At 56.8% G+C, this 9,188-nt stretch overlaps 2 protein-coding genes across 2 annotated transcripts in view; one reads left to right on the top strand and one right to left on the bottom strand.

Moving 5' to 3' along the window:
* Positions 1-2,428: 2,428 nt before the first annotated feature.
* On the top strand, positions 2,429-3,621 carry LOC104538631 (protein B4; the record flags this gene model as incomplete). The annotated part of the gene is made up of 4 exons (XM_010181893.1): positions 2,429-2,715; positions 2,800-2,932; positions 3,027-3,085; positions 3,154-3,621. Coding segments are annotated over 4 exons (947 nt in total), but the record flags the coding sequence as incomplete, so codon positions are not given.
* Positions 3,622-7,943: 4,322 nt separating this feature from the next.
* Positions 7,944-9,188, bottom strand: part of PLXND1 (plexin D1) — a gene marked incomplete at its 5' end in the record, with an annotated part of 52,171 nt that continues 50,926 nt past the window's right edge. Inside the window, 2 exons of the mRNA XM_010181892.1 lie at positions 7,944-8,060; positions 8,663-8,737. Of these exons, the coding sequence (XP_010180194.1) occupies positions 7,944-8,060; positions 8,663-8,737 (192 nt within the window). The remainder of the gene's footprint in view (positions 8,061-8,662; positions 8,738-9,188) is intronic.

Genomic DNA, 9,188 nt, shown 5'->3' with positions numbered 1-9,188 from the left:
GTCGATGTGCTCAGGGGGGCTCAGTACTCACTCCTGCAGGCATCCAGTGCAGCAACGTGCACGCAGCGTTTGCACCCTCAGCAGCAGCTCCCCCGATGTCCTCCAGCACGCACACCCCCTCCCCTCCGTCACATTCCCACCGGGCCCCCACTCCCCCGGCCCCGCACACCTCCCCGTTTCACCTGCAGCCAGTCTGGCACAGCCCCGTAGGTGGTTTTGGGCAGTGCTTGTGCTTTTGCGGGCCGGCCGGCGCCTTGCTCAGCTTCCCTCCGCGCAGTAGCAGCAAGACATGGGAGCATATGGCTCCGAGAAGGCTATATGGCTCGGAGACGTCGACATATGTTTCGAGCACTACAAGATGGCATATTGCAATTGTAGCAGTGTTCTTCGTTTTTATTTTTAGCTCAGTTGTACAAATAAGATGTTTTTCTCGCTGTTCAGTGTTATCAACATTTGAAACTATTTTTGTACATTATTATCCTCTCTGATTTCTAATCCTATGCAGCTTTGCAAGGTCTAATAGGGAATGTATAGAGCCCACGCAAGTTAAACCTTTAATAAAGAGCAATTTGCAAGTACAATTCTCTCATTATATTTTTTTATCGATACTTCTGCATATTCAGTGAAATCTACAGATTAAAGGTTTATGAATAATTCAGTGTTTAGGCTGATGTCTGATTCATGTGCTTCAAATCTGGGAGCTGGTTTTGGAGGGAAGCGGAGGAAGGACTGGGTGTGTGTTCGCAGTCCACACAGCTGTGCTCCACGGGAGCCCTGCGACATTCGTGCCGTGGCTTTCCCACCCGCGCTGGTCCTGGCCCGGCCCTGAGCCCCACAGTGCCCGGCCCTATGGTGGTAGAAGTGAGATCGGATGGAGAGGGGATGGCCAGATCCAGGAGGAGATGCACCCAACCCTGTGCAGTGCCAGCCCCTGCAGCTCTCCAGTGTCTCCCCAGCCCCTTCATGGGGAATTCAGACATGGACTGGAAATGGAACAGGGAATGGGCTGGCGGTGCTGGTCCAGGAGGAGCTGGGCATGGAGGCTCTGGGCACCTCTCCCAGCAACTTGGTCCAGCCCTGGCTGCTGCTGGCTCCCCATCGCCCTGCCAGGACCTGTCTCCAGGCTCACAGCTGGGCACAGACCTTGACTGAGGTCTTTCTGGGCAGTGCTTTGCACGTACATCAGTGCAGTAATGTGTCTGCTGAGTCGGGCTGGGAACCAGCCCTGCTGTCACATAATCCCAGGGCGCGCAGGAGAGCCTCGTGACTCCGGTACAGAGGAAGGGGCCGATGCCGTGCAGAGACTCAGCGGTCCCCAGGGTGAGGACATTCATGCTGTTCCCGCATCAGAGTGGTCAGTGACAGGCTCGCCCCATGAGCACAGGCAGAACAGAAGCAGCACAAATGCTCTGGCCCACTGGAACAGGGGAAAGTGTCCATGGGGTCACAGGAGGACCTATTTTAAGATGGCCGTGGCACACCAGCGCTGAGGGTTTAGCTCCCATCGGGCCCATGGGACGATGGGTCACCGGTGTGGGGTGGTTGCTGTGCCAGAAGCAGGTGCAGAGAGGGCATAGTGGGGACACAGAGGGGGCTGCCCCCATGTGCGGGGCCAGGAGCGCTCTCCATCGAGCACAGCTGATGGGGGGGGTCCTGCTCACATCCTGGGGGCTGCTGTGGGAGGGTCACTCCTCCTGCCTCCACCAGCCAACAACGCAGGTCTCCATTTTCCCCGCCTGTGGGATCGTTTTCCCCCCATTATCAGGCTGCCCTGGCAGCGCAGCCCCTGCTTCCCGGTAGGACCGTGAAGGGAGCTGGCACGTCACACCAGTGCTCCAGGAACTGGTCCTGTGCTGCCGGCCCCCATCTACCCCACGGCGAGTACCATCAGCAACCCACGATCCCAGCATCTGGCCGAGCAGCAGGGAGCTGCTCTCCCCTGTGTGCTCAGGGCCCGCACCCCACCCTTACCCTACCCAAACTCCTCCCAATGTGCCTCTTCTCCCTCCAGCCCCTCACAAAGCTTTGGCAAAGGGCATTGACTTCCCAACCACCTGCTCCCACCTGGGTGGCAATCAGAGCAATTAATTATCAGCTGTGAAACAGCCCCTGCAGTTAGGGCGCTAATCAGATAAATTAGCTGGAAGTGAGCTAGGCTTGTGAGCAGGGTAGGAGTTGTCTGGGTTTGAGGCTTTAGGCTGGTGTGCTTGGGTGTGTGTGCTGTATGGAGCCTCAAATGGGTAAGGGGTTTGTTGGTGCTGTGGGTCCTGGTGGAGCTATGGCTGCTGTGGGGCTGGGGTAATGCTCAGGTTCCATGGTCTCTGTGGGGCTGCAGGGATGAGCAGGGTTGTGGCTGCTCGGCTTCTGGAGGCTTTGCTCTCCTTGGGGCTGAGCCCAGGTCCCAAGTGCTGCCTCTCATCTCTCCCAGCAGCCAAAGCCACTGGCACAGCCCAGATCCGGGGCCTGCTGTCCCCAGGCTCTCATCGCCCACATCCCCCTACCCTGCACATGGTCATCGAGGCGCTGCGAGCCCAGGACCAGAGGAAGGGTACCTCTGTGGCTGCCATCAAGCGGTTCATCCTGACCAAGTACCCCACCGTGGACCCCATCCGTCTCAAGTACCTGCTGAAGCAGGCCCTGAGCAAGGGGCTGAGCCGCGGGGACCTGGTGCGGCCCCACAACTCCACAGCCACAGGGGCTACCGGCCGCTTCAAGGTGAGCAGGGGCTGCCGGCCCCAAAGCAGCGGGGCTGGGGTCTGAGGTATTGCCCAGCCCTGCTGCCACCTCTCTCACCCCCAGTTAGCCTCCAAGAAGCTGCATAACAAGCAGCCACCGGGCCAGGCAGATCCTGACAAAGGGCAGGACCCGAAGCCAGGATGGAAAAGGACCACCAAGCCCCCATGTGCCCCTGTGGTGGGTGCACAGCAGCAAGGTAAAGGGCTGGGGGTGCATTGAGCCACCCTGGGCTGCCCTGGCCCTGTGGAGAGGCCCCTGCTTGGGCTTATCCACCTCCCCTTCTCCCACAGACACTGTGAAGAAGCAGCTGGCAGCAGTGAAACAGAAGGTGAAGGCAAAGACCGCAGAGGTGAGTGGGGCTCGTGGGGTGGCCAGGGTTGGTGTGGGCAGCAGCCTGAGCTGCTCTCTCCTCTCCAGGCCCGGATGCCAGCAGGAGCGAAGCCCAAGAACGGTGGAGCGAAGCCCAAGAGCGATGGAGCAAAGCCGCCCCGAGCTGCCAGCCACCCCCGAGCCCCTGGCAAAGGGCGTTCAAGGCCTCCCACAGCTCTGGCTGCTGAGGATGTGGGAGGGGACGATGGCAATGGCCCTGTTGGTGCTGGGGCAAAGAGACCCCGAAAGGTTGCAACGGGAACAAGCAAAGCAAAGGCACCCAAGAGGGCACAGCAAGATGTCCCCGAGGCAAAGGAGGGTCAAGGCAAGGCGAAGGGGGGTCAGAGCAAGGCAGGGAAGCCCCAGGTGCCTGCAGGAGCTGGTCAGGGGAGTCAAGGCAAGGCGAAGGGGGGTCAGAGGAAGGTGGGGAAGCCTCAGGTGGCCCCAGGAGCTGGTCAGGGGAAGGCTGGGCTGCAGAAGGCAGCCCCCCCCACGGCGGGCAGGAAGGCTATGTAGGGGGTCACGGGCAGCCCCCTCCTCATGGGAGCCCAGCCCTGCTTCTGATGTGCCCACCCCTCACTCTGGGTCGGTTTTATTCTGCAAGACAGGTTTTAAGTCTGTGTTTACCTCCTGTTAATAAAGGTTTTTCACTCTCCTCACAGAACGGTGTGACAGCTGCCCTGCTCGGGGGGCCCTGCCCCTGTGCTCCCCTCTCCCAGTGCCAAACTCCCAAGCCCTGGCCTCATCCTGTGTGGTGTGAGGGTGAGCCGGTGCTGCAGACTGCCAGCCTGCCATGCCCGCTCCCAGGGGAGGTGCCCCATCTGTCCCTGCATGTCCCCACCTGCGTGCCGCAGTGCCAGGGGTGCCAGGCTTTGAGGGCTGCAGGTCGTGAGCTGTAGTGTGGGGCAATGGCCTGGGCAGGGGCCCTGGGACTCACGGACACAGCACATCAGCACCCTGAGCACTGTGATGCTTGGGCTGGGCCAGCCCTGCCAGTGTGGGCCTGTTGTGCTCACAGCTGGTGTTGGTGCCCCAGTGCCTGCAGCCCTGGTGTGGGGCCAGTGTCCAGGCCCTGCCCTCCTGGCTGCCCTTGTGCTAATGCCTGGCTGAGCTGGGATTACAGCAGTGCCGGGGCAGGAGGGCCGGCTGCGTGCCACAGGCAAGGGTCCCCAGCGCTGGAAGCAACTGCCTGTGCTCGAGCCATGGTAAGAGGAAGGTAGAAGTGTTTTAAGGCTCAAAAAAAGGAGTTTGGGGTGTTTGCTGTAGGCTGCAGCATGGCTTGTGCTCTTGTTGTTTATCTGTGGCACAGTTCCCACCTCTAAACCTGTCTTGCTTAGCTCCTGTGGGTCAACATATGAGCGCTTTCATTTAATAGCTTCAAATGCCTGAATTTCTCTTGCTCTGCCCTGAACAGAGCTCTTCTGAAGGTCAGTCTGGTAATGCACAGGGTTACAGTCCTCCTGGGCAGGAGAAATAAGTGGAAGTAAAACTCTCTTCCTAAAGAGGATTTTGCTAATCTTCAGCTGGCCTTGCCAATGCCCTCCAAGGCTCCTGGCCTTGCTTTGGGGCTTAAGCAAGAGCTGAGCAAACTAACTTCTCTTTAAACTTCAGCCTTGGCGATGCTGATCCATCTTTAATGGAGCTGAAAGCCCTGTCCTCCCAAGGGCTGGAGGCAGGGGATGCTGCAGTGATCACTGCAGCGCCCACCTGCCCCTTCCATTGCGGTTCATGCACAAACCATGGCTTGCGCACGTGGAGGTGTCCTGAACAGCCAGGCAGGAGCTGTGTTCCTTGACTGGGCACTCGCTATAAACACCAGGCTCTGAGAGAAGCCAAATAATTTAATGGCTGGATTTAGCTTTAGTGAGAATTGACTTTATAGCAGGGAAAAGAAAATCCCTTGGGTGCCTGGGAAGAGCAGTTTTTACTGGGGGAGGTGGATGGGAGAGGATTTAGCAATGCCATGGTTATTAAGACCTACGGCCATGGCTGGTGTGATAGTGGCAGTGGTGCAAAGCTGGTGCTGGGAGGAGTCTCTGTCCAGTGGGATGGCACCTGGCTGAGGTACGGGTGCTGATGGGCACCGCTGTGGTGCTGCTGGACCTGGGTGCACAGCACAGCACGGTTGGTGGCTGTGTCCTCCTGGGACCTTCCCCCTCCTGCACCAGGCCCTGTCCTGGTGGGAGCCGTGGCATGGGGTGGTGGGAGCGGTGGTGGCTGCAGTGGGCTCTGCAGGGGAAACCAGGGCTCTGCAGACTTGAGGGGCAAAGCCCATCTCGTACGGACATGAGGTGGCCATCACCTGGGCTCAACCCTGAGCACCATGTGCCTCATAGGAGCAAGAACTGCGCTGCGCCGGTTGAGCACCTTGTTTTATTACAAAGATAGGCTTTTCCAAGAGTCTGCCACTTCCACTACACAGCAGGTAAGGGCACTACACCCACGACACGTGCCAAAGTTTAAAAACATGTTACAACGGGCTCAGGGTTCAAGGCAACACTACAAACCCTCAAGCTTCTGCTCTGTTAAAGTTGTTCCTTTAAAAATGGTTGTAGCAACTGCTTTTTTCTTCTTCTTCTTCTTTGGAAAAAATTAAATAATAAAGCAATAGGCCCTGATACATGGCCCAGTCAAGTCATCTGGAGGCAAACTACACTTGCTATCAGCTCACCTGCATCCTTTCCTTGTAACAACATGGGGCTATAGACCCATGGCCCTCTCCCACCTCCAGACCAGCTCAACGTGCTCTGCTACCTCAGTCCTTCTGCCCTTGCCTTCCCTGTGCTGGGCCTGCTTACATCTCTGGCAGCTATTCACAGTTTCTAAAAGAAAAAAAAAAAGTCAAGAATTTGAGAAATAACTTTCAAAATAAAATGTAGCCCAGCTACATTTCTTAGAGTTTCTATTCTGAAGCCACATCCTCAGCAAAGATGTTGAAACCTCCACAGTGTATGTACTTTTTCTGTAGTTCTCTTTAAAAAAAACAACCAAAAACCTCTGTTCTTACCCTCTCCCTCCCCTCCCTACCCCCACCCCTGCTTTAAACATACTGGATAAAGTCTGCAGTTCATTTTAAAATAGATATCTATATACAGATACACAATTCCGATGTCCCAATTTGATGAACGTGGCACTCCAGGAACCAATGGGATGGAGGGCACCCGTCCATGGCAGTGAGTCACCCACGAGGAGCTGTGGTGGACCAAAGTCATCCAATGCCAGGTTGCATCCTTGCCAGCTGGATGAGCAACAGAGGCTCACCTTAGACTGACCTGCCTGGAGTGAGGTAGTAACTCTTCTTTCCTCTTTTTCCTTTCTTTCCCATTTGACAGTTTGAAAACACTGCGGCTGGGTTTAGCTTTCACAGGCAGGTTGCCTTTGCCTGCACGCAAATGCTGGCTTCAAGCTCGTGGTGTTCGCTGCACTTCAGCCTCTGCAGTGGGACCTCTGTGATCCTGGAGGGGCCCCGAGCGGCCGCGGCTCCCCCCTGGCTGGGACAGGGTTTCCCCAGTGTGGGTGTCGTGGGGTGGCAGTGATGTTTCTGGGTCTCGGCCGAGCTCTGTGCAGTGGGACCCCGCTTGCTGAGCACAATGGGACACTTCTACCTTTGCAGCTTGGGTGCTGGAGCCGCTCTGCAAGAGCGTGCTGCTACCGGGGGTATGGGGGTCCAGGCCCTTTGCCTTTATGGGCTGAAATAAGACTGGACACAGCAAAACTGGGCTCTCTCGGGTGACAAACATGGCAGCTGGGTATGGCAGCTGGGGCTGCAACAAGCAGAACAAGCTGCTTTAGGAAGACACCTCTGTAGCATTGACCTTGTTTTGGGTGGTGGTTGCAGGGACATGCTGGAGCGTGCGGGGTGGAAGGAGGGAAAATGCTGCCTGGTGTTCTGCCCTGCACATGGCTCGAGTGCCCGCTGTCAGAGGGGCCATCAGCAGGAGTCAGCATGAGCAGCATCAGGGCCAAGCTGGGGCAGCCCACAGATGTGTGCATGGTCAGGATACCTGGGTGTGATGCCCAGGTCCTTCCCCTCACCCACTGCACTGGTCTTTAGGCAGAAGCCATGCCCGTGACCATGGCTGGACGGTGTGGGCAGCTGCCTCCCCACTGCAACACAGACATAGGAACAGCCCTTCCCACCCTGGCACGTAACACTCCCTGTGGCTCAGCTCCTCTCGGGATAAAGTGCTCTTGCTATGCCTTAGAAGGGAAGCCACTGCTCTGCCTCAACCCCAAGCTCCCCGTGGTGCCCAGCTCTCAGAGGGAGGAGTGGTTATGTTTACACATACAGTACAAAAATTAAAAGGCACAAAAATACACAGAATGCAGCAGGTAGTGAACAGCTGGTGAGAGTCCCTGGTGTTGGAAAAACAAGGGCGTCAGAGGGATGGTGTGGAAGGGAGCTCAGGCGTTGCTCTGATGGCCTTTGCTGTCCCCACTTGTGACTCTCTGAGGCTGCCCTTCTGCTGGCAGCTCTCGGCGCAGCTTCTGCAGCCCCACTGCTTGCCCTGAGGGACCACAACCAGGGATGCAGGGAGCCGCGGACCGCTCGGGTGCTGGTCAGGAGGAAGTGGTGAACTGAGCTTGCCACAAGCGACACTGCTCCATTTCTGGATGGCCACAGCAAATAAATTATGGGTCCCGAGAGGGTTCTTTTGCTGCTCAGAAAAGCGTCTCGTGGCTTCTTGTTAGGTGAGGGAGCCCTTCAGCTGCAGGCCAGGCCCACCCCATCACCAGCCTGGTTTGAGAATGGCCCTGGCAGAAGTGACCTATGGCTGAAGGCAGGGTCCCTATGGCGCTGCACTGCGGAGAAGGCCACTTCCAGGGCTGCGGTGGGCCTAGGCTTCGCTGCAGCACTCGTAGATGTTGTCCTCCATCAGCGCAATCACCTGCTCGAACTTGTGCTGGAGCTGTGTGCGCTTCGTGGTGGGGTTGGCGTCCAGGGCAGCTACGATCTGCGGGGAACACGGGAGGATGGGTGGCTAAGGGGGTGCAGGATGGATTCCTCAGCTCCCCCCACCAGCCCTGCTGAGCCCGAATGCCAGGTGGACCCCCTATGGGGAGAGACCCCGTGCCCCACAGTCCCTATGCTCACATGTCCTGCCACCCTTGGGATGGTGGGAGAGGAAGGGAATGAAACCCAAAAACCATCTCAGTAATAAATCTCGGGGTGCAGAGGTCAGGAGCCAGCCAGGGCCAGTGTCTCGGGCGCTGATGGGAAGTTTTTTTGTCTGTGGACTGTATCAGTGTGCTCTGCCTTCCTGAAAGCGGCTGGAAGGCTACAAATTGGGCAGCCCTGCTTCGGTCCAGCCCAGCCAAAGCCTGTATAAACGAGCCAGGAATAGCTGCCCTCTCTTCCAAGGAGTCATTCACCAAGGGATGGGAGAGCAGGTGCATCTGTGTATGCATACATTACATTTGTGCGTGGGATTATGTGAAAAATGATAATCCCTTTTCTGTGGGACTGGATGTGGGCGTCTGACCGCGTGGTTACAAAATGCTGCTTGTTATTCCCTCCACAGGTACGCTGGGGCTGGGGCAAGCTGCACCCACTTACCTGGGAGCGGTATCTCTTGGCGTATTTGTATATCTCGGCCATGGCAACGTTGGTGTTGAATTCATTCCGGTATTTCTTTACAAAGAGAGAACAAAGGGGGAGGAATATTAACATGATGCAGCAAGCGAGTTCAAGCCCAACCAGCAGGCATTAACTAGATTAAATTGAAGGTTTTGCCTGGGTGTTTTTGTTACTGTTGATGCAGCCGGACGTTTCACTTACTCCTTCAAGGAAGGTGCATTTGCTTGCATCAGAAATGGTTTCAGGCTTTTTAAAGACAGCCCTAAATGTTCACACTTGATCGCACCATTTACCCCTGGGTGCTCAAAGCCATTTGAAAGGATGGGGCAGCGCAATAGCTGGGCAGAGGAGCGCAGACAGAAAAACCTGCTTGGTGGCAGAAGCTAAAACGCCGCGGGGAAATGGTTTGACTTTGAGGAAGCTGTAGTGTGTCACTGGCAGGACTGGGATCCGGAGTGTGGCTGCCAGCTCCTGTAGCCGGTACCAGGGCCAGCATCCCGCCGCT

The sequence above is a fragment of the Mesitornis unicolor genome, unplaced genomic scaffold (genome assembly GCF_000695765.1).
Source record: "Mesitornis unicolor isolate BGI_N332 unplaced genomic scaffold, ASM69576v1 scaffold19653, whole genome shotgun sequence".
NCBI lineage: Eukaryota > Metazoa > Chordata > Aves > Mesitornithiformes > Mesitornithidae > Mesitornis > Mesitornis unicolor.
This window is presented reverse-complemented; position numbering and strand designations above follow the sequence as displayed.